This window comes from Camelus dromedarius, chromosome 31 (assembly GCF_036321535.1).
Source record: "Camelus dromedarius isolate mCamDro1 chromosome 31, mCamDro1.pat, whole genome shotgun sequence".
In the NCBI taxonomy this organism is placed as follows: domain Eukaryota; kingdom Metazoa; phylum Chordata; class Mammalia; order Artiodactyla; family Camelidae; genus Camelus; species Camelus dromedarius.
In genome coordinates, this window is record NC_087466.1 from 25,104,857 (window position 1) to 25,129,303 (window position 24,447).

The 24,447-nt window shown below is 52.7% G+C and overlaps 2 protein-coding genes across 3 annotated transcripts; one reads left to right on the forward strand and one right to left on the reverse strand.

The window, feature by feature from the left end:
* The first annotated feature begins 925 nt into the window (after positions 1–925).
* On the forward strand, positions 926–15,802 carry ANHX (anomalous homeobox). Of its 2 annotated transcripts, none has more exons than XM_064481390.1 (9): positions 926–2,292; positions 4,441–4,568; positions 6,491–6,614; positions 7,688–7,901; positions 8,318–8,435; positions 9,604–9,896; positions 12,909–13,056; positions 14,844–14,928; positions 15,184–15,802. In XM_064481390.1, the coding sequence occupies exons 1-9, from the start codon at positions 2,044–2,046 to the stop codon at positions 15,268–15,270; spliced, it is 1,446 nt and encodes a 481-aa protein (XP_064337460.1). In that variant the 5' UTR covers positions 926–2,043; the 3' UTR covers positions 15,271–15,802. The 2 variants fall into 2 exon arrangements, with proteins under 2 accessions (XP_064337460.1, XP_064337459.1); XM_064481389.1 differs by having other exon boundaries at positions 2,044–2,292; positions 8,315–8,435.
* A 7,697-nt stretch (positions 15,803–23,499) lies between these two features.
* On the reverse strand, positions 23,500–24,224 carry LOC105101631 (methyl-CpG-binding domain protein 3-like 1). The gene is given in 2 exon segments (XM_064481433.1): positions 23,500–23,674; positions 23,676–24,224. Coding segments are annotated over 2 exon segments (609 nt in total). The 3' UTR covers positions 23,500–23,614.
* Positions 24,225–24,447: the final 223 nt, after the last annotated feature.

Sequence of the window (24,447 nt, forward strand, 5' to 3'; positions counted from 1 at the left end):
TGCAGTGCACCAGGGCGGAGGCATGGGGTTAGTCCAGGGTCACAGCTTCCTCCTGCTGCAGGGGGTGGGGGTCGTGGCGCCCCCTCCTCCACCCTAGCCCATGACCTCCAGGACCCCGGAGCCGCTCCTTCCACACACTCTGGAACCTTCAGACCCCGAGACGCCCTCAGCTCATGGAGAACCAGCAGAATCCCCACCCCCACCCCGAACCCAGGCGGATCCCCAGGCCCCCCGACTGGGGCGCAGAGAGGGCGCAGGGCACAGGCCCGGGTCGTTGGGCGGGGCTCTTGCCCGGATTGGGAGAAGCCTCGACACTTTGTAGCGACCGTTCCTTTGCCGGCGCCTCCCAGGCGGTGCGGGCAGAGCACATGTGCGCGCCGAGCACGGAAGCCGGGAGCCAGTTCCGGACTGGGGTGAGCCGGAGGCATCTGGGTGAAGGTGAGTGAATGAGAGAGGCGTCTGGGAGGGGGTGACTGAGTCTGGGTCCTGGGTGGGCCTCTGGGGCAGGCATCTCAGCCCGCGCGGGGAGCACGGTACTGGGGGCGCAGAGCCAGGGCCAAGCAGAGGGTGACCAGGCGCGACGCACAGCAGAGCCGCCTGCCCCCTGCCCCCCCGCCCCCACTGGGCCGGATCCCCTGAGTGTTCACAGTGCGCCCCGGCACTACTTCCAGAACGCCGGAGTCCCGTCCTTATGAGCCCCGTCCTTAGCCTCCTTCCTGCCCTTCCTGGAGCCAGGCGTGGAGGTGGGGTTGGCGCTGGAGGAAACCAGGGTCCCTCGCCTCCTGCCAGTCGTGACCGGAAGAAACGTGAGGCCCTGTATCAGGAGCTGGTGACAGGGCGCTAAGGCTGGGAAAAGGTGGCATAGACGGGAGTCCCCACCCCCACCCCCGGCGGGCGCCCCTGGAAGCAGTGTGGGGCGGAGAGGGCTGGAAACAGGGCAGACCCTCTGCCAGGAGCCCGGCTGTTCTCTGCGGATTCTCACAACCTGTGTGGAAAGCGGTTTGGCAGCATCTCCTCAGATCGCACCCTTTAACCTCGCTTCCAGGCGTCTGCTCCATAGGAGTAGGGGCAGTTGTGAACACAGGTCTGAACGTTATCCTGGAAAAAGCGGTCCTTGGCATGCTGCCTGAACGTCCAGGGCTGGGGAGGTGTTCCTGCAAGCTACCGCCCCACCTTTCATGGGGTGCTTTGCAGGACCAAAGGGGAAGCTCGGTGCCCGCAGCGATGTGAGGGCGAGGGGCCGGAACTCCAGCAGGGCTGGGCCAGGGAGGCTGGCGCGGGTTCATTCCTTTGTGTAGATTCCCCCCTCCACCCCCTTCTCTCTTTCTTTCCTTCTTTCTTCCCTTTCCTCCCCTTTCTTTTCTTCTTTTATTAATTTGTCAGATGAGGGCAACCTTTAAATCTTAGTGGTTTTCAAATATAAACTTTTCTTCAAAATCAAGAGTTAAAACCACATTTTGCTGATCCTGCCGCGGGGTTGGGCCCCTGGACTCCCCTTCGCAGGAGTGAGAAGGGCCTCTGCCCTGCCCCCGGCCCAGGGCACCGCCTCCACCCACCCCCCTCAACCCCGGCCACCATTTAGAGAGGCCTGGACACCCTTCTGGCAGATGCTGGGGAAATCTGATGACCGGACCCGGGTGGCACCGCCCCCACTGAACGCAGAGGAGAAGCGAAAGGAACAGTAGTGACCACGTGCCTGAGATGTGGGGGAAGTGGAGAGGAGGAGGTACGGGGAGGGGGCAGCAGCAGAACAGAGAGAAGGTTCAGAGGAGCAGGTTCAGAGGAGCAAGGCGAACTCCCAGCGTCAGCACAGGGCTGGGACCTGGTGCACAACCAAGGGCTGGACAGTTGTGGGGACTACGAGGCAACTCTTGGGGGGCAACGATGCCACGCCTTCTCTCTTGACCCCCACCTTACAAGCACCTGCGGCAGGAGGGGCCTCGCAGAGTTGGTCTGAGGATTGCTGTGTGGTCAGCCTGTGGTCATCACGGGTCCTTGTCATGACTGTTGTCTTGTTTGCAGAGGGGCCCCAGCGGACTCCGGATGCAGAGCCTCCTGCAGCTGCTGAGGGGCAGGGGGGGCGCAGGTCCGCCCCTGGCGGAGCTGGTGAGCCTTGCAGGCAGGCTGTGCCGGGACCTCCAGGACGACCCTGCCCAGGTGCAGCCCTTGGTCACGGCGGTGCTGGACAGCCAGCTCCGCCTGCAACTCCTGGACAACGTGGACGTGGCCCTGGTGTGTGCCCGCGTGCTGGCCCAGCAGGAGCAGCACCAGGCCGCCCGCCAGCTGCTGGAGGTAGGACTGGTCTGCACGGGGGTGTGGACAGAGGTGGGGAAGCCACCACCTCCCCAGACGTGACAGAAATCCCCAGAAGTCAGCAAGAGCGTGGGGAGAGATGCTATATACCAAGGTGGAACCATTTACTCTCAGCCAGTGAGAATTCCTCACTGGGTAGTCTGAGACAAAACTCTCCATTTATCAAATCCCGGTGGTCCTGGAAGGGTGGTCCTGGCTGGGACAGTCGGCATCCCAGGTTTGAGACAAACAGTCAAACAGACCCTAGGCTCCTGGTCTCCATTTGGGAAGTCTGAAACTGCAGGTTTCTGGGTCACTCCTCTGGTGGTACTTTGAACCTCAGCTCATTTGGCACCAAAACCTGAGCTGCGTGCATGTGAAGCTACTTATGCTCTTTATTTACTCAATGTGACTGGTACATTTTACTACCTAAATACTGGCATGTTTGGTTGCAGGATGCTGCCTGCCCCAGGCTATACTGGGGCGGTGCAGATTATGCACTTTCTGCCTGTATTACCGTCTAAAATCTGAGAAATTCTGAATTCCAAAATCCATCTGGCTCACAGGATTGCAGTAGGACGTGTGGGGGGCTGTGTTTCCCTCTTTCACTCCCTGTTACAGCTGGTGCGTGGTTCATGCTGCTTTTGCCTTCAGGCTGCCCAGTTCTTCCCTGTGCCTTCTGTTTCCGCTCCCCACCCCCATCCCAGCCCCGGGGCGTCCTCCTGGCTGCCCTCCCCCGGTCCTCTTCTGCCCTCTCAATCTAGTCTTCACGCACCAGCCAGAGGGGGGTTTAAGACAGCAGGTGGTACCCCGGTGTGCACCCAGGCAGTGGCCCCAGAGCCTGCTCTCCAGTCCCGACAGTGGCCTTACTGGCTTCCGTGCTGTCCCTCGAAGTCCCCAGCTCTTTGTCTTTGACCCCGTGTGAGCCACTCCCTCGGCCAGAGGTTGGAGCCCTGCTCTTTGTGTGGCTGGTGCCTTCCTGCCAGTCTGGTGTCTGCTTTCAGTGTCACCCAGTGCAGCTAGTGCTTCTTTATTCTCAAGGAGACTCCCTCGTGTCCCTTCGTGGCTCCTTCCTCAGTTCAGAATGAACAACCTGTTTCTCTGTCGGTCTGTGTATTGTCTGCCTCCGCTCCTGCACTGCAGGCCCCAGGATCGGTAACGCTTCAGTTCTGGTCATTAAATGATCCCAACATAACACCTGGAACAGAAGAGGGCTCCATTTTCCAAATATGTCTGAATAAATGGATGAACACACAGGCTTGTAACAGCTGCTGTGAAGGCAATCGATGATGAAAAACTCCCAGGGGAGGGACTATAGCTCGGTCAAGATGGTCCAGAAATATCTGGAGGTGATGTGCTCTGAGACCTGAGAAAGAGGACAGGGCCACCACATTGAGAAAGGGCGTTTATGGCCAATGGCTACTCCTGCAGGTGGGGAAGCCCCGCGTGGCTTCCCTGACGATTGTGCCTAAGGCCGACTGCTGCATTCTGCAGAAGACAACAGGCCTCAGCCCAGCAAAATGGGCTTTTCCTGATGCTGTGGAGTGAAAGCTAAATGATTCTCAGCACCTCCCTCACCAAGATAGTCCCAGGAACACTGGGGTTGAAGGCAGGAACCATAGGGCCTGTGTCCAGGGTAGGCCCAACTTGGCGTCTTTGGCCAGCTCCCAAGCCTGGTTCCAGGACCAAGGCACACTGGGTTGGTGAGCTGTCACTGGCACAGGCCGGGACCCCTTCATCCCCCTCAGCTCAGAATGTGCTCACTGAGCCCCAGGGGCCCGCCCTGCTGGTGGGAGAGAAAGGTCTTCCACACAAGATGGGGGACAAACCTCGGGCCCCTCAAACCTGACCTGTGGTTTGCGGTGCAGCTCTGCCTTGTGTGTTATGGCCGCAGGCTCATCCCTGGTCCTCTTGCCGGTGCTCCTCACCAGTGGGCAGTGATGGAGCGCTTTGCCCACCTTGTCTTCTGGAAGGGCAGCAGTGCTCAGTGAGTGGGCGAGGCTGAGCCCCCAGGGACTTCCCACCTAGCCTGGTGGGGACTGGAGCCCGGCTGGCCATGAGGTGCCAGCCAGTGGGTGCCAGCCAGCGGCTCGTCCCAGGACTCCTGGGCTGGCCAGGGCTCAGGTCTCATCAGGCTCTCGTCTGCAGGGATTCCGGGTGCCGGGAGGCAGCCCCGAGCTGGTGCAGCTCTGGAATGACATTCACTACTGTCTGCTCATGAAGAGGCTTGGTGTGGCCATGCTGACCCCCGTGCAGAAGTTCAGGTGCAGGAAGAGGTAGGTGCCCGCCTTGATATGCCCAGAGTCCCTGCGGCCCCCAAGGGATCTGCCGTCCAAAGCCACAGATGGGCTGAAGGGCAGTAGAGACAGGGAGATACGGGCAGGAAAAGCCAGGAGAAGCAGGAACAGTCAGGGTAATAGGTGCGCCATCGGCTGGTGCCCTACACTCAGCCACACTCTCCTCCTGCCCCACCGGCTGTGGGGACCAATGCCTGCAGGGCAAGGAGGGGGAGCCCTTCTTGGGACCCAGGCAAGAGCCCAAGCTGCAGCAGGAGCCACTGTCCATCCGGCAGGCCCCACAGGGAGGGAGTCAGTGGGCAGACACTCTGATCCCACCCTCCTTCCGAGGGATGGATGTCCCTCAGGTTGGCTAATCCCCATGGTCAGACATTGTAAATGGCCTGGCCTGGACCCCAGCACGGCCCCTCAGGGCTGCAGGACCCTTGAAAGAGAGACAAACACGAGGGTGCTGCAGGCACGATTTGATCAACGTAGTGCTTAGAAGACTGTCTGGCACACGATAGCTGCTGAGTGGATGTTCATGGTAATTACCACCATGACCATGGTCAGCAGTAAGTAAACGTCATGACCGGTTCTGACTGTTTCCATCCTCACCATTCATGGATGAGGAAACCGAGGCACAGAAGGGTTTGCCCCAGGTTCTGCACTAGAGAGATGCAGGATTCCAGCCTAGACATCAAGACTGTGGAGCCTTTGTTCCTAGGTGCTCCCCACTGGCCAGGAGGGGCTGCAGGACTCGCTCTGGGCTCCTGACAGCCCAAGGGACAGGGGTTGCTGAGCCATGGGCCTGACTGACAGAAGAAGAGGTGGAATCTTTTTGGGTCAGACCGAATTTTTCTCGTGGTGCCTGCCAGTTACGACTTTGAAGCCCAGCAGTTAATCTGTCCTGGAGTTTTTGGGGACGCAGTCATGAATCTCAGTACAGGTCCTGACAGCCTGCCAGAGGGTGGTTCTGCAGAGTAAATGACTGGGGGACCAGCATGGGGTGTTGGTGAAGAGGCCCCTGGTTGCTGGGGCCCTGCTCTCTTGGAGCTGCCCGGGAGTGTGGATGGTGGACCATAGACCAGGAAACAGCAGGTCCCATGATTCAGAGCAAGAACTGCTAGATGGGACACGTTCTGTAGGGGCTGTGATGCATTGGCCCTTTGTTGTGGTGGGGGCTGCAGCAGGGACCCGGCGAGCCTGGGAGAGGCCTGAGCATGGGGACAGCTCTCTCTGGGCCTAAGGAGGGGTGACATGGGAGTCACAGCAGATGGCCAGTGCAGGAGCAGAGGCGGGAGGTCCTTGGAGTTTCTGGGAGTGGCTGTGGCTGGAGAAAGGGTGGTGTCAGGATAGGCCTTGGAGGATTTGCTGGCAGGTTGGATGTATTGGAGAAGGTAAAGAGAAAAAACCTGGGCTCCGGGGCTCTCGGCCTGATTGGCTGGCACGTGGTGGTCTCTGATTGGATACCCAGGACGGGCTGGGGGTGGGGGGTGGAGCTTCACTGGGAGGTGGGATGTGTGGGTGCGTTTTTGTCCTTCATGGGGATTTGTTCAGTTGACATTTGGGTAGCAGATTGTGTAGAGACAGGTTGCTGTTTGTTTATATGTCTTTTTTCTTGGAAAAATTCCAATATACACACAGTCAAGAGAATAGTGTATCCAGCTTCAGTATCCTCATCATCCAGCTTCAACAGTCATGGACCATTGGTCAGTGACTGGTCCTCGGAAGTCTGGTGAGAGTGTGGAGTTGGAGCTGGGGCAGTGCCAGGCCCCTCCCTTGTTCGGGGGATGGACTGGGGGGCTGCAGCACACAGCCGGCAAGGAGAGTAGCCAGTGAGAGGAGAGGAGGTCTAGGCGAGCACACAGCTGGGCCCAGAAGAAGGGATCTGTAACCACCTCCCCACTGCCCTCATCCAGGAACCCACCGCCTCCCTCCCTCTGCCCTGACGGCCTCAAGAGCCGGAACTTCCCCAGAGAAGTTCGCCAGAAGCTGCAGGACTTTGCCTCGAGAGTGAGCGCCAACCCCAGCAAGGCCCAGCGGGTAAGAGCAGTGAGAGCGAGGCCAGACACCCCTCCCTTTACCCGACCCTCTCTGTCCTTAGGGACACCCATCACTAGGTGCCTGACCGCCGACCCTTAGGTGACCATGCACCCTTGGGGGACTCCCAGTTTTAGGGGAAGCCCCATCCTTAGGAGAACCCCACCCTGAGGTGATATCACACCCCTAGTGACTGATCCACAACCTCAGTCACCCCTCATCCGACCCCCTACTCACCCCATCGCCCTAGTGGCCTGTCTGCCAGGGCGCTGGTGGGCTCTGCCTCCTTTGAACTGCCCTGGGGACGGCGTTCTTTGGCTGGCGGCCCCTGAACGTCGGTCCAGCGTGCACAAGTAGGGGGTCTGGTTTCCTCAGCCGTGTCTCGATATTCTGTCCTCCAGTGTGGCTTCAACAGATGCTCACTGAGCACTCGCGGCGGCCAGGGCTCCAGCAGGAGGGATGGAGGGGCTGAGCTCTCAGGGAGTGGGCTGAGGGGGTGCGAGTGGGAGTCCTTCAAATCGGAAAGCTGGCATGCTTCCTTCTCTCCGAGTCTGATCAGGGGGACTTGCTCAGTGGCCACCCCGCCCCTTCCCTCCCCGTCCAATCAGCTGGACTCTCCCAGTGACTGCCCCGCCCCTCCTCTCTGTCTCCAGTCATCCGGAGTCTAGCAGTGACCTCCCCGCACATTCTTTCTGTCTGATCGGCTGGGTTCTCTCCCAGAGCTTGGTGTTGGGGCCGTGAAGGTGGTTGGGATCTGGGTCCAGAGGAAGGACAGGTGCCTGATCGCAGGGTCGATCGTGGCAGACGCGCTGTCACACCGAGCAGGCAGGCGGGCAGTGGTCTGGTGTCACCTCTGGAGGGTCCAGTCTGCAGGCCCTGCCCTAGGCCTCTGGACTCTGGGTGGTTGCTGGCGGCGCGGCGGTGTGACTGAGGAATGAGGCCAGAGGCCACTGTGCCCGTCGGCTCCGTGTCCCAGCCCGCTCGGTGCCCCCGCTGCCTGGTATCCAGGCTGGCTCACTGTCCTGGCCTGGAGCTTCAGGAGCTGGCTGGCCTAGGGGTGCATTGTTTTGAGGCAGGAGGACCTGGCCTCGGAGACGTGCTTGACCATGGAGCAGGTCTACAACTGGTTTGCCAATTACCGGCGGCGCCAGAGGGCCCTTGTGCAGCGTGCAGCGCCAGCCCAAGACACGGTGGACAACCCCAGCGTGACGGAGGCAGGTCCATGCCCTCTGCAACCTGCAGGCCACCCCCACCTTGGCTCTGGGTGTGTGGACAGGCCTCAGTGGTCAGGTGAGTGGCCCGTCTCACAAAACCTATGTCTATGGCCAGGCTGAGGTAGGGTCCCTGGTTACAGGACACTCTCCCCCAGTCCACACGTTCAAGACTTCACCCCGTGGGGAGTGAGATCCCTGAAGCTGAGTCAGGTTGGACTCAGGATGGGCCTGGGTGGTGCTGCAGCAGCGTTTTGCCTTCGAGGTTACTGTGTGGTCAGGGCCAGGAGGCAGTGGGAAGTGAGCCAAGTGCCAGAACTTAGGATGTCCTGGGTTGGTAATTGCCGTTCAGACCAAAGACAGATCAAGGGACAAACAAAGAATGCTGGGAGACAACCTTTTCCAGCCGGTGTGGTTGCTCTTAACCTGCTGGGAAGGGGTCTGGGATTCAGAGCACCCCCCAGCCGCCTCTCGTGTCTGCTGCATTTTCAGCAGGACCTGAGGAAGGTGGGCCTGTACAGACCCAGGAGGCCACCCAAGGGCCGTGGGAGCCCCTGGCCCTGACCCCGGACTTCTCTGGAGATGGGAGTATGCCACAATCACTGGCTTCCAGGTACTGCCCCCCTCATAGGCCATGGGACCGTCTTCCTGCTCAGCTCCCCCGTCCTCGGTGGGAGACCAGACCTGAGGTGGGCGTGGGAAAGCCTGCTGGACACTGGGACCAGGTCGAGGACGGCTGAGAACAGAGATGGCTGTGACCCCAGGGATGGGGGAGCCACTGGCAAGGAGCCCATGTCGGGGACCCACACTGGCTGCCCGGAACCTGACTCATAGTCTGGCTTCACGTCAGTTTTGGAGACTGGGGAACACAGACTTGGAAAGACACACGCGCAGACCTACCTCCAAGACAAACCATCTGTTCTCGTGGTTTGTTTGTCTAGCATTTGGTCCGGGTAGTATTTATTTGAGTTAGTAACAGGTAGCAGTTCTTGAGTTCCTACTATGGATCAGGCACTGTTCAAGTTCTTTCCGTCACCTCCTGGGACGCTGCATGAATGCAGTGAGGCTGAGGGAAGTGTGGGTCAGCAGCAGGATGAAGTTTGAGCGTGGGGCCAGGTCCACTATGTGTCACCAGCAAGCTGTGCCCACCTCTTCCACTTACCCTTGTGTGGGCAGCGTCTCTCATGACGCCACCGGGCTGGCAGCTTACACCCAGGCCGGCACTGCCCAGATGTGTGACCGCAGGCAAGTCCCTGTGACCTCAGTGTCTCACTTTTGTTCACCTGTGAAATGGAGGTAGTGATAGGACCACCAGTGCCATGCGGGTTGGTCCACAGATGACAGGGGTGGGGAGTTGTTAACAAAAGCCGAGGAGTGGAGTCTGAGATGCCGCTAGCATTTGTGGAATATTCACTCTTTAAATTATTAACTGCTGCCTAATATTCCTTAAAGATCCACCTTCATGTGTTTACTCAACTCTTAGGGGCTTCCTAGTCACTTTCCACTGTCAGTACTGTGCAGCAACGCTTTATTGAAGGGCCTTGTAAATCAACTGCTAACGTGGCTTTGGTTTCTAGCAGTGGTACTTTTTGTGTCTCTGGAACCCTTGCAGCCCCAGGGAGAACTGTGACTGGAGATGGGGAGGACCCCACAGCCGTCAGAGGCTAAGTGGCGTTGGGAGCCCAGAATCCCTAACTGGGCTGGAGTCTCCCCCAGGTCCCCCTGTCCCGGCCTGAGAGAGCCTCTGCCCACCAAGGGATGATGTGTGCTGTGTTCCCCAGGTCTCTGCAAGGTGGTGAGAGGTACCAGGGGGGACCTGGCCATGGTCCTGCCGCTCTCCCCACTGTCTGCCCTAGCCCCGGCCTCTGCCCTCTGGCTGCTGGCAACGACACACTGGACCCCTCTCTGGCTGCCCCCGAGTCATGGCTGATGTCCCGTGCACTGGCATCCTCCAAGGAAGATCCCCTCCAGACTGGGCAGCTGGTCTGTGGTCTTGGGGTGGACTTGGCCATGCACCCTCCTGATGCTGCTGTGGCTGCGTCCGTTGCTGCCCCCGGTGAGCCCGGCCCCACAGGTGGGTCCACTCTAGACAGACCCCATGCTTCTGCATCAGATGCTGTAACTGCTTGCGTCCTGTTTGAGGGGGCAGAATTTTGAGGTGCTTGGACTTTCTGCTCAGATCCCGTGTTATTTGGATCAACCCCAACCCAGTGCAGCTGGAACACATGCTCTTCCCACAGATAGCCTGTATAGGTCCCCTTTATTTTTGTTTCCAAAAAAAAAAAAAGTGCACCTGCCTGAAAAAACAAGACAGTGAGGAAAGACAAAAATGAAATGAAACGGCTGCCACCCCAGCAGTCTCCACTCCAGTCCCTGTAACTTGTCTCCACTCCCCCCCTGTTACAACCCAGGAGGGCTGAGCTGCTCACACCCCTGCACCCCTGTGGCCCCCCTGCTCTGGTTGGAGTTTCTTTCTGAGTTATAACTGTAGCTGTAAATACCTTGCAAGAATATGTATTCAGGTATATATTTTGTCCACCAAACATGACAGCATCTTGTGACAGCCCAGCTGGTAAGGAGGATATCGGCACTGAACTCGGCCCGTGACCTCAGTTTCTTAGTCTTCGATGGTCACACACATGTTTTCTTGGAGTTTCTCAGTGCTTTTCTTTTTTCTTGCATTGTCTGCTCTTACCATGTTGTTAACGTCTCCCCGTGTTTCACGCGTCTCCTCTGAAGGCTGCCTGCGGGGAGCCTGCTTCCTGCTCCCATCCAAGTGCTCGCTCTCTCGGCCTGAGGGGAGCCACCCCCCAGGGGCCCTGTGGCTGCCTCCCTGGGTCTGCTTTGGCAAATTGAATTGCAGGTCTTATTCTTTCTTTCCTGACTCTTGTTTTGTTAGAGAATGTCTTCAGTGAACTTTACGAGGAAGGGTGCCTGCAAGGGACATTTTCCGAGTCCTTGCATGTTCTGAAATGGTCTTTAATCTGCCCCCATATTTGATGACCACTTTGTCAGGGACAGAATTCTGAGCTTAAAATCCTTTCCCCTTAGAAATCTGAAAGCATCTCATCCTTGGAGCATCCAGCGTTGTCATTTTAAGTCAGATGTCATTCTGATGTTCACGTATCTTTCCTCTCTCGGAGCTTTTTATCTTGGTGTTCTGAAGTTTCAGAATGGTCCTAAGACTGGGTGTGATGGTCCTGGGTGTGAGTCTTTTAAATTCACTTTGTCGGTAAGCCTTTCAATTTAAAGAGTCTGTGAACGAGGTCTCTGTTAAGCTCTGGGCATTTTATTAGACTGAAGCATAGCTGACTTACTCTGGGCGTTTGGGGTGATACTCTTGGATAGTTTCTTTGATAATCTCCTCCCTCCAGTTCTCCCTTGAGAGCACAAATGTTATTTGGATGTTGGAAATCCTGGAGCAATCTCCCAAAATGCTTATCTTTTAAAAAAAAATGTTTTTATTGTGTGTGCTTTTGCCTTAAATTCGGTCTTCTGATACTTTATTCTGACCGTTACATAGTTTAAGAGAACTCCAGGCTCTGTGGTGTCATTACTGATTTTCCTTTCTTCAGAGATCCTGTTACTTTTCTAGATGTGATAGCTTCTATTTCTCTGAGTATCCTAATTAGAAGTTTCAGGAAGTACCTTTTGCTGCCTGAAGTGGGGAATGTTGGGATCCTGGATTCAGGTCCTTCCTTGAGTAGAGGAGGTGGGGCCCCAAGGAGGGAGAGCTCGAGTCTGGTTTCTCCGAGGCAGCTTTTCTGTCTAATCGGACTGGTCTTCCGTTTCAGAGGCTCGCTTTTGCCTGCCCATATTTACTAACAGGGCTGGAGTTGGGAGGGCCTTGGGCAGCCTCACCCGGGGGTGAGGGGAGCTGGTCTTCACGCTGCATCCCGTGTGTGTGAGGGGTGGTGGTCTCCGGGAGGTGTCCAGCTCCCTGCTGACTGACCGCCTGAGCACCAGGAGGCCACCCGGCTCCGCCTCCCTTGCTGCGAGCTTCTCAGGGTCCTTGGCCTTGGCTTCCCCTCAGACACCCGCCACCTGGGTGGGATGGACCTGTGCTCTGTGTTTGCAGAGCAGGGACCTCTCTCCCCTGCTAGTTACCCATCCCCTGACACCTGCTTTGTTCTGGGCTTGGGGCTTTTTACTTCTCTTTCTCTTGGAGGAAGAAGGTATCTCGTTGATCTATTATGTTTGAAATAGAAAAGTTCAAATTAGTGCTTAACCGAATTTCCTGGACCTCAGAGTATCTTGAAAGTTGTGCAGGAAAGAGGAAACAGCATAAAACGGGTGGAGTTGTGTACCAAATGGCGGGGGAGATCTGGGCAGCTGGCTGGCAGACAGGAGGAGGGACTGTTGCTGAGGATCTGAGACCAGGGACTCAGGCTCGCTTTACCACCTGACAGACTTAGGGCAGAAATGGGCCGTCCTTCTTAGCTCACTTTGCTCCTAAACATCTGTCGACCAGAACTGATCAAATCCACAGTGGCTTGCCTTAGAGAGGCCAAGGTCCCCTGAGATGTTTGCTGAAACATTTTAAGCGGAGGGAAAGTGCAGAGTAAGGTAGTGACACCTCGCACCTCAGTGACGTCGGGGTGAAGCCCAAGGTGAAAGGGGAAGGAAACAGGCAAGTTTCCTAGTGGCCCAGCCTCTGGCGAACGAGTACGAGAGGCAAGGAGAAAGCGGATGCCCACCTGTCTGTCCGTAGGCGGCGCAGTGGACATGGGGCAGGTCTGGATGCTGAGTCTTCTTCTTTCATTGAAGTACAGTCAGTTCATACTGTTGTGTGTTTCTGGTGGACAGTGTCATAGTTCAGTTGGATTCTGGATCTTCCGCACTAGGGGCTGGCATGAGGTCTGCAATGACAAAGCAGAATTTGAAGTCAGCAAACTGTTACTTTGGGTCTTTGGGAGCCTGAAGAGGCCACTGAGCTCACCAGTGGTGGCTGCCCTCCCCTCAGCGAGGGAGCTGAGCCTGGGGCTGGACAGGTTGGACGTGGCCTCTCTGCAGGATTCTCTGTCATGCTGCATGGGGACCCTGCTGCCTTTTCCAGCCCTGGGTTGTGGCATTTCTTCCTGTGCAGGATTTGCTGACCCTCCCAGCGTCAACCCCCAGAGCACGTACCTGCAGGAGGGTCCAGGCACCAGCGGTGGCTGGACAGAGGGACTGGCGGGTGGCTTCCTGATGACACAGCCCCCAGCGCAGGCTCCCGAATTCATCCTTGCCCAGAGGTAAGCCTCAGAGGCCTGGAGCTCAGGCCACACATGCCACGGGCCGTAAAGAGGCCAGTCCTGGTGGGGAGATTTGCCCTCCAAGTGTGCAGCTCTTTCCTGATGGCCCTCGACTGAATGAAGGTTGTACTTTTCCCAAGAGAAAAGAACACCTGGAAATATCGGAGGAATTATGGGCATACATTCTGTGGCTGGCGCTCAGGCCTCGACGCTTCCCCAGAGATCTCCCTGGGCCCCGGCTGCCTCTTTCAGGCAACTTCTCTTTTTTTTTTTTGGTGCGGTGGGGGAGGAAGGTGTGGTGGTAATTAGATGTATTTATTTATTTACTGGAGGTACTGGGGATTGAACCCAGGACCTTGTGCATGCTAGGCATGCACTCTACCACTGAGCTACACCCTCCCCTCTTCAGGCAGTTTCTTTTCCCCAAAGACTTCGTTTCTGAACAGCAGCAGGGTCTTGGCTTTATATTCCAAATTGTAGTTGTAAAAGGGCTCTGGAGGGCAGTGAGCAGCCCAGGGCTGCGGACTGTGGCGGTGGGGCTGGGGCAGTCATCCAGATGACCTCCAAAGCGCAGCCTGTTAGGCAAGGGGGGCCTCTGCAGCAGAGGGAATCTATGGTAGCGGCCACAGGACTGGGTCCCCAGGGTGCAGGAGCTCCCTAATCTGGGCAGAATCACAGGGGGACGTGTGAGAGAGGAGGAGTCCCCCCAAGTCGCAGGCCCTGCTTAGGAAATAGCCAGACAGTGAGAAAATCCAGCCCGTGCTGACGGACTCACTTTTCCACTTATGACTGGGAGCCGCGCAGACCAGAGGCCTTCACTGGGTCTCCTTGTGGCTTCTCCACTGGCCGACTTGCCCTTGGGCCCTGCTGCCCTGGCCCATCCTTGCTCTGGTGACCTTGACTCCTTCTGTAAGAACAGCTTTGTTGGGGGTCTAACTGGCATAAAGTGACCAGACGTGTTCAGTTGTCACAGATGATAGTTTTCTGAGTGTGACACGTGTGTCCGCCACAGCCCATGACCGAGCTGCAGGTCTCGGCCATGCAGGCTGTTTCCACTCGCCTCCACCCCCACCTTCCCAGCATCGGGGATCTGCTTTCTTCAGTTACATTTTCTGGAATTTCGTACAAATGAAATCGTACAGCACATGCTCTTTTTTGGGGGGTGCAGCACTCTGCCTGACTCCTCCGAGACCCGCCCCGGTACTTTGGGTCCCCACAGTCCCCTCCTCCTCATTGTGAGTCCTGTCCTCGGCCCGGGTCGACATCACCGATGGGCGGGCACTTGGGAGCCTGGTCTTGGGGCTGCTGTGAGCCTTTCCGTATGCCTGGCGACCTGCACATTTGCCTTTGTGTCTCTGGGGGAGGACACCTAGGAGTGGGTGACCAGGTGTGGTCAGACTTTTAAGGATCCGCCTGGCCGCTGTTCTGAGGGGCTGCACCTGTTACCTCCCCTGAGTTGGCCCCAAGGGCCTCCTGACTCCTTCCCGCCTGAGGCCTGCCCCTTCTTTGTGACCTTTTCTTCCTTCACATCTCCGCTGGCTGTCCCCTTCTCTGTGAGCCTGTGCGGATGTACTTAGATGGCCCGAGCCACCTGCTTCAGGTGCCGCACAGGCCCCTCCCACACCCCACCCACCCGAGAGCCCTGCAGGCAGAGGCTGGTCCTGAAGAGGCACCTGGAAGGGCCCCTGATGGGCAGAGAGCTCTCAGGGCACACTGCTCATGGTGGACTGTGTCACCCTCCAAGAGGGCCTGGAAAAGGGCCTGTCCCGACCCTGTCCCTTTTCCAGCACCCCGGAGCTGGCCCCAGCCCCGCCTGCCTTTCCTGGCCCCTTGCCTGCCGTGGAGCTGAGCCAGCCCCTGCCCTCTGGCCAGGTGAGCCCTCCTTTGAGGTTCTGTGGTTTCCCTCCTCCCTCCTGCACCCTCAGCTCGTGCCTTTAGTGTGAATAAAACGGGCAGAGGTGACCACGGGGCAGTGGTGTCTTGAGGCTGAACTTCACTGGAACGAGGACTGGACGCAGTGTTTCTCACTGAGTCCAGAGGGGCTGGATCCCAGGGTCCAGGGTGCCCAGTGGGATGGCAGAGGTGGCAGAGGGTCCCTCCATGTGTGACGCTTTGTTGGCCTTCCAGGTGCTGTGGCCTGATGGCCAGGCCTCCAGTGACACCTTCTGGGGAGCCAGGATGCTCCTTGAGCTTTCAAGGGGCAGCCTGGGCTGAGCTGCCCCTTGGGAGCCCAGCCGGTGTCCCAGGGGGAGCATGTGTGGACATCCGGCAACACAAGTTTCAGAGCCTTGTCCCCTACTGGAGGGAGGTCCCCAGAGTCCCCTGGGGTCCTGCTGAGAAGCACTGAGGGCAGCTGAGCCCTCTGCTGTGTTGGAAGAATTTGGTTGGCAACTCCTTATACTGGAGGCAGCAGCTGAGGTCAGAAGTCAAGGTGGGTCTGTTGTCAGGCAGCAGCTGGCTGCAGCTAGGGTCCTGGGCATGGCTGGGCAGTGAAGCCCTTCTCCAGAGAGGGAGGTGGCACTGCTGGCCACCCTCCTGCCTGTCCTGTCCAGTGACAAGGCCCCCCTGACTTGGTGAGTGCCATGTGGGCTGCATTGGACATGGCTGTGTCCAGGGCTTCCTCGGAGGCATGAGTGCTTGGGGAGAGCCAGCCCGGGTGGGAAGGGCGCCTTCCCCTCAGCCTGGGATTCATTGTGTTTGCTGAACTGATGTTCTGTTCAATTAAATGAAAGTTTGATGTTCTGAATTCCCCCATTCTCATTCACTCAAGTGAATCCTGGACATCTGGCCCTCTCATGCCTGGCCGGCCTTTCACAGGCGAGTGCACAGTCGATGCATTGGTCCCGGACAGATGGGCGTTCAGATCATTTCTGGCATCTCTGTTTTACAAGCAGTGTCCAGTGGGCATCTCTGCAGGCCGCCCTTTACCTGGTTTCTCCTGGGAACAAGAAATCGCCCCGGAGGAGGAAGCAGCGGGGCCAAGTGCACAGACCCTGGTGCCGCTGACCCTCTCTGCCTGGTGACTTTGACGCCCAGGACAGCCACCTCCAGGAAAGGGCCCCTGATCTGGCCTCCCCCTTGTTGGGGGCCACAGATGAGATACAGCAGGGAGCAAAGCCACATCTATGCCCTCAGGGCTCACAGGACGGGGCAGGGAAGCTGGGGAGTAAGGGGCACTGGCAGTTGTTGGGGGGTGGGGTGAGGTGTGGAGCCTCTGAGAAACCTGGATGCCTGGAAGACACAGGAGCTTCCCAGGGAGGGGGTGTCTCAGCTGAGACCACCTGTGCTCAGTCTCCTGACCTAGGGCCCTTGGTTGCACCCTTCCCGTTGTTGCAGAAAAATGTGTTACAGCTCGGTGTTACAGCTCAGTTGTGACAGCAACTTGGATCCGGGCGAGAAACCAAGCAGCACTTGGAGGGTTGGAGAACTCAGATTTATCAGGCCATCGGGCCCAGAGGAGTTAACACTCCAAGCTCTGGACCCCGTCTGTAGGTTTACACTGGCTTTTATAGGCTGCCAGTTTACACTTTGCAACATCATATGCAAATAAGGTATAACAAAAGTTGACTAATTAGGAACAAGCTTTGTAGAAATGGACCAATCAGGAGGGAGAGAAATAACCAATCAGGAGTGAGCACCATGTAAATGAAGTACTACAAATGGACCAATCAGGAGTGAGCTCAGGGAACCTTTAGCATTTTAGGGGTAAGTTCCACTTTCCTAGAAATAAGCCATTTCAGAGGCAAAAAGTGAGATAGTCGCTGGGCCAGGGAACCGGATGGTGCTGGCAGGAGAGTAGTGGCCCTGCCTAGGGGTCCTGCCGGTATTTTTTATGGGGCTTCCTACCTCACCATCACCCCACCTCCCTCAGGAGTGATGGGCACTCCATTTGGACGGCTGCTCCCAGGCTAGGTTCCTTCCAACTCAGGTCTTTCCATTTTAAAACATGTCTTTATTTTGAACCAGTCGAAAACTTACAAAATGTTGAACACAGGATACAAAGATTTCTGTCCTTGAACCATTTAAGAATGAGTTACTTACCTGGTGCCCCACCGTTCTTGTGACTTGTACGTGTTTCTATCAGATATGGAACTCTGCCCTCACAGCTGCAGGGTAGAATTCATCAAAATCAGGACCTCAATGCTTTGCCCCCTCCTAGTTGCCAGCCCCCATGAAAGTTGTTAGTTGTCCCAAGAATGCCCTGAATTGTGAAAGAATCCAACTGTGCCTCATAACATGGGCTACATTTACTTGACACCTCTTTCAGTGCCCTTCAGCCTGGAGCAGTCCCTAGTTTTTCTTGGGCTTCCATGACCTTGATACTGGAGGATTACAAGCCAGTTACTCTGTAGAATACCCCTCCAAGTGGCCATGTCTGATGTTGCCCTGTAACTTGGGGTGTACATTTTTAGAAAGGATATCCTGGAAATGCTGCTGGGTCCTCACCATCTCCTCCCAGCAGCACATGGTATTGCTCACCTCATCTCCAGTGGTGTTCATCTCAACCGCCTGGTTTGGATTTTGCCAGCCAAGCTTCTCCACCATAAAGTTATTCTTTTATTCTTTGTGTAAGTATTTTAGCAGATGGTGCTTTGAAGCTATGTAAACATCCTGTTTTTCATCAAACTTTCTAGTAACTTGTTAGTTTCCCTAATCTGCTTACTTCAATCCCATAATTCATGAACACTTTACTCTCTCATTTACCCCAATTCTGGGATCTCAGACATCACCCACTTTCTCCCCTCAACACACACACAGTGAGCACCCCAGTCTCCCAGAGTCACGTCAACCTTAGAATTTATCATTCCCCCAAATGGTGATTGATGTAAATAACTGGCCTCCACAACCCATCTTTTTCCCCACTCTTATCCACACAACCCATCACCAGGTGAAGAGCTCTCTTCAGACTCACCCTCATCCAAATTCTGCACAAAATGTCAGAACAGTTAGTGGACGTGTTTTAGGGTTAGGGGTTAGAGGGCCTTGGGCTGCTGTGGGAAGTGCCCCCCCCCCACCTCCTCAGGACCATGCAGAGCTCTGGGCCTGTCCTGGTCTTGTTCTGGGGCCTTTCGTGAGGCCAGCAGAGCCTGGATGCCTGGCAAGGAGGTGCCCATGTGAGGGTTGGTCTCAGAGGCAAGACCAGGGTGAAAAGGTCGCACTAAGGTCTCCAGGGCACTTTCCTCCCTCCTGCCCTCGGCAGACACTGGGCTCCATCCTCAAACTGATAATTAGACAACAGAGGTCAAAATTACCCACGTTATAAAAACCACTGTACCAAAACTGACACACACACACAAAAAAACAAGATAAGAAATTGCATATGTCTAGTAGATGAATCAAATCAATAGTTGAAAAGCCAAAACAACTAACCAAAAACAACAATTATAAAAAAACTTTCCACAATGAAAGCTATAGGACCATAATCATGAAATATTCAAAAAAATTATATGTTAGGAAAAAAAAACACCTGAACTCCTCAGGTTTGCCTGGCCCTGCACAACAGTAGGTGAGCACCAGCCCTGGCACCCACTGTGGTCCTTGCCCCACCCACCGGCACGAGCATCCTCAGGTCCCAAGCCATAGAACCCAGGACCCAGTCCACCCATCAGTGGGCTGGCACCAGCCCTGGGGTGTGACATTACCCACTAGTGGGTGGGAAACAGCTCCATCCTACATCAGCCAGCACCAGCTCCGGGACACCTTGAGCCCCTCAGCCAGCTGCTCTGGGATCTGGACCCATGCACAAGTGGACCGTCACCAGTTCCTGGGCACAGTAGACCCCACAGCCAGCCGTGTCAGGAACTGGACTCCCCACCAGCAGGGCAACACCAACCATGAGGCCTCCAGTCCATGGTCCTGTGCGTGAACAGCAGCACACTAGTTCTGGGACCCCTGGGCCTGCAGCCAAACATGCTGGGACTAAGCTCCATCCACCAGTGAGCCAGCACCAAGACCAGCACCAAAACCTCCTCTGGCCAAGCAGCCAGCATGCCAGGACCCAGCGTCACCCACCAATGACCAGTATCCTTCACACAAGGCAGGGACTTCAACCGTGCACACAGGGGGCCAACCGTACCTACCAGCATGTTTACAGTTGTCACCCCACCACAGCAGTAGGACCCATGCAGCCCACAGAGGGGCACTCCTGGGGAATGAAGTTCTGCTTCAGAGGGGGAGCATGCTAAAGCCCCGAGGGCATTTCCGACAGAAGGCCAATTCTACACGGTCGGGAAATGTACAACAATCTACAGATTCAATGCAATCCCTATCAAGATACCAATTACATTTTTTCACAGAACTAAAACAAGCAATTTTTTTGGTGGTGGAGGTAATTAGGTTTATTTATTTATTCTTAGAGGAGGTACTGGGGATTGAACCCAGGACCTCCTGCATGCTAAGCATGCCCTCTACCACTTGAACTATACCCTCCCTCCTAGAACAAGTACTTCTAAAATGTGTGTGGAAACACAAAAGACTGCAAACAGCCAAAACAGTCTTAGTAAGAAGAAAAAAGAGGAGGTATCAATCTTCCCGATTTCAAGTTCTACTACAAAGCTATAGTAGTCAAAAACAATGTGGTACTGGCACAAAAACAGAGACACATAGATCAATGGAACAGAATAGACAGCATTGAAATAAACCCAAACTTATATGGGTAGTTAATCTGCAATAAAGGAGGCAAGAATATACAATGGTTAAAAGACAGCCTCTTCTATAAATGGTGTTGAGAAAAGTAGACAGCTACACACAAAAGAATCAAATTGGACTCCTTTTATACTATATACAAAAGTAGATTCAAGATGGATTAAATAAAGACTTTAATGTAAGACCTGAGACCATAAAATTTCTAGAAGACATAGGCAGTATGCTCTTTGACACTGGTTTTAGGAATTTTCTCTTTTTGGCACTGCCTCCTCAGGCAAGGGAAATGAGAATAAAAATAAACAACTGGGACCACATCAAACTAAAAAATGTTTGCACAGTGAAAGAAATGATCAACAAAATGAAAATGCCACTTACTAAATGGGATAATGTATTTGTGAATGGTGTGTCCAACAAGGGGTTAGTATCCAACATATATAAAGAACTTATGCAAAAAAAAAACCCCAAAATAACTCACGCAGCTTGACTTAAAAAGAAAAAAACCCAATTAACAAATACGCAGGACCTTACATTTTTCACAAAGAGGACATACAGACGGCCCGCAGGAATGTGACAAGATGCTCACCATCACTCATCATCAGGAAAGTGCAAATCAAAGCCACAGTGAAGTTATCACCTCACACCTGTCAGAATGGCTGTCCTCAAAAAGACAGCAAATAAATTGTGTTGGTACGGATGTGGAGACATGGGAACTCTAACACTTGGTTGGTGGCGATGTAAATTGGTGCAGCCAGTATGGAAAACATTATGGAGAGTCCTCAAAAAATTAGTGCTAGAACTACCATCCAATCCAGCAACTCCACTCCTAAGCATTTAGCTACTTTGAGAAGATATATGCACCCCTATATTCATGGCAACATTGCTTGTGACTGCCAGGATATGGAAGCAATGTAAATGCCAGTCAGTCCAGTCAGTAGATGAATGGATAAGGCAGATGTGAGCTCTAGATCTGTATCTATATCTGTATCTCAGTTTGTCTTGATTGTATTGTTCTTTTAAAAATTAAAAGTATATCTTTTGCCAATACAGGTTAGAATATTGCTAGTGTGATGAAGTGAGCCCTCAAGTTTAATTCTCTGCTGAATTTCAGTAACACCTGAAAAGTTCTGTTTTCGGCTCAAGGATATTTATTCTGTTCTTCTGGAAGAACAACTTAGTAACACACGGCTGTTAAGCTGTATGCATGCACCTGAATTCATGTGTGCTTTTATTTGCATTATATATATATGTGTGTGTGTATATATATATATGGAATATTGTATATAATATACATGTATTATATATATATATAATGCAGTACTACTCAGCCATAAAAAAGAATAAAATCTTGCCATTTGCAAAAACATGTTTGCATGTTTGGACCTAGAGGGTATTATTATGAAGGAAATAAATCAGAGAAAGGCAAATACTGTATGATTTCACTTATGTGTGGAATCTAAAAAACAAAGCAAATGAACAAACATAACAAAACAGAAACAGAGTCATGGATAGCAGAGGAGAAACTCTCCAGAGGAGAAAGGGTGGAGGGAGGAGAGACATAGGTGAGAGAGATTAAAATTTCAGAATAAAAAATACATGAGTCATACACTGGTATGAAATGTACAGTATGGTGAATATAGTCAGTAACTTTGTATTTTGTATGGTGACAGATGACTGCTAGACTTACCATGGTGATTATTTTGAAATGCATAGAAATACTGAAGCAGTATGTTGTGTACCAGGAACTAACATAGTTTCACAGGTTGATTATACTTGAGAAACAAACAAGCAAACACAGAAACTCATTGAAGAAGAGATCAGTTTGTGGTTGCTACATTCAGGAATGGGAGGAAGGGGAATTGGATGAAGGCGGTCAAAAGATACAAACTTCTGGTTCTCAGATAAATAAGTACTAGGGGTGTGCGACATGGTAAAGAGGATTAACATACTGCATGGTAGGTATGAAAGTTGTTAAGAGAGTAGATCCTGAGTTCTCAACACAAGGACAGTGTTTTTTCCTGTTTCTTTAATGTTGCATCTAGGTGAGATGACAGATGTTCACTAAACTGACTGTGGTCATCACTTCATAAGTCAAATCGTTGTGCTGCAAACCTTAAACTTACACAGTGCTGTTTGCCAATTATACCTCAATAAACCTGGAAGTAAAAATAAAAACAAAATGGAAGTAAAACCTAAAAAAAATTAAAAATTAAGATAAAGACTCCCACATTTCTGGGGTTTTGGTCTGCCTGTGAACGTTCCTTCAATCTCCACATCTTGGGAGTTCTGAAAGGCTGTCTCTGCTCCTGGCCCACGTGAAGTGAACCAGTAAAGAATGCACGTCATGAAGAAGCAATGTGAAACCCCCAAAACATAAAAGGAGTCATGAGGAAAAGAAAAAAAATCAGTGTGGCTAAATAATTATTGGTTTTAAAACAAGATGTTAAAATACATTCTTTTTTTTAAAAACATTTTTTATTTATTTATAATCATTTTACAATGTTGTATCAAATTCCAGTGTAGAGCACAATTTTTCAGTTATACATGAACATATATATTTTCATTGTCACATTTTTTTCCTCCGTGAGCCACCATAAGATCTTGTATATAATTCCCTGTGCTGTACAGTATAATCTTGTTTATCTATTCTACATTTTTGAAATCCCAGTCTGTCCCTTCCCACCCTCTGCCCCCTTGGCAACCACAAGTTTCTATTCTATGTGTATGAGTCTATCTCTGTTCTGTATTTATGCTTTGTGATTTTTTTTCTTTTAGTTTCCATGTATGAGCGATCTCATATGGTATTTTTCTTTCTCTTTCTGGCTTACTTCACTTAGAAAGACATTCCAGGAGCATCCATGTTGCTGCAAATGGTAAAAGACATTCTAACTAAAGTTCTGGATGATTACCACATGGTAGAGAAGATTCAATTTTATTTTATTTTTTATTGTCATGTATTTTAAAATTTTTTTTGGGGGGGTGAGGTCATTAGGTCTATTTATTTATTCATTATTAGTTTTTTTTTTTAAAATAGAAGTTCTGGGGATTGAACCCAGGACTTCGTGCACACTAAGCGTGCACTCTGCCACTTGAGCTATGCCCTCCCTCCCCAAGAAGATTCCATTTTAATATAACTCGGTTTAGGGAAGATATATAGATACTCTCTTTTTTTTTTTTTTAACACATCTCTCCAAGAAACTGACAAATCCATCAGGCAAAAGTAAGTAATGTTGAAGAGAATCTGACTAGTACAACCCACGTGACCAGGCAAATAGACAAATAGATACAATCAAGCTCAGGCTTCTTGTTAGATTAGTGATGCTGCAAACAGTCTCTCTTGGTAGCATGGTTCCCCCCAGTGGCATGTCGATTTTCATGAATCAAACTTCAAACACATACAGATCTAGGAAAAAAGGGAAAGTCTGGCCTTTCATTACATGCAACAAACCCCAGAAAAAACAGAAATAGGTATCTTATTTGAGAACATAGATATAAAATCCGTTGAAACCCAATGAAATGTTTTGGGATCTATTGGGGAATATCACCTCAAAAGAATAATCCATTCTGACTAGGTAGCTTGTACTCTGTGACTGTGAGGGCAAAAACCTGAACAATCCCATGACTTTGGTAACTGTTAACTTTAAAACACAGATAAATAACATACTAATTGAACAGAAATGAAACAACAACATAGAGGGAAGATGTCTTTCTCTCCTCTCTGAAACTCAATTTCTTACCCCAGAAAGCCCCATGTTACACAAATGAGTTTACAATAAAGGAAAGTATTAGTATACCTTTTTATTCTCTTTTAAAGTATAGTTGTAGTTTAAATTTTTTTTATTAGTATATCTTAAAGTTTCACAAACTCAAAGCAAGAACGCTGCAAAGAGACAGCAATAAAGTGCCGTGCGGAATTTCATTGGCACCATCGTCTCTCCTTGTCATGGTGTTTGTCGGGACATCCTTCTTGGCCCCTCAATTCTCTCTGCCTCACTCGCCAGTCTGTCTGCAGTCAGTGCTATTGCCAGTCTCTCTCTTGCTGTCTTCACTTTACTTTCCTGATCACTGATCTCCTCCTCAGTGACCAGAGACTGTTTGCAGAGGAGCTGCAGGATGCCCAGACCAGCTCCTGGAGTCATCTCTGACAAATCTGAAGACCGGGCAGGGGTGGGCCCGGGGCTGGGGTTGGGACCGCCTGTGTGCACCCCTGGCAGAGATTCACCAGCGCATCTTGGTACAAGTTTTTGCAAGGCTTTGGCAAGATCCAGAGGACTCAGTGGTTCTCCTGTGCTGCTGCGCGCCTGGAGTCCTTGCAGTCTCCTCTGCCAGCACAGCTGCTGGGGGGTGTCCAGGGTTTCCTCCTTGTGGCAGCATCTGACCTCATTGCCGGGATGGGATGTGATTCTAGTAACTGGTCTCCTGAATATGTAAGTGGACATCCTCAAAGGGATGGAGATGTTTAAACCTGGCTTTGGTTGGAACTGTTTTCCCCAGTCACGATGCTTCCTCTGCGAAGTCTTCGCCATCATGCTTCTTTTCCTCGTACCCTACAAAAATAAATTGGGAAACTGGAGCCACGTGAGGAATGAAATCCTCCTCCTTGGACCATTATCTCAGTCCTTTTGTACTTTCACCCTCCCTCTGTCCCTTGGGGGTTAGGTATGACCTGCCTCTTGGGACATCAGCAAGCAGATGTGGATGAAGAACAGGAAGCTTAAGGTCAAAACTCAGGACCACTCCAGATCACTT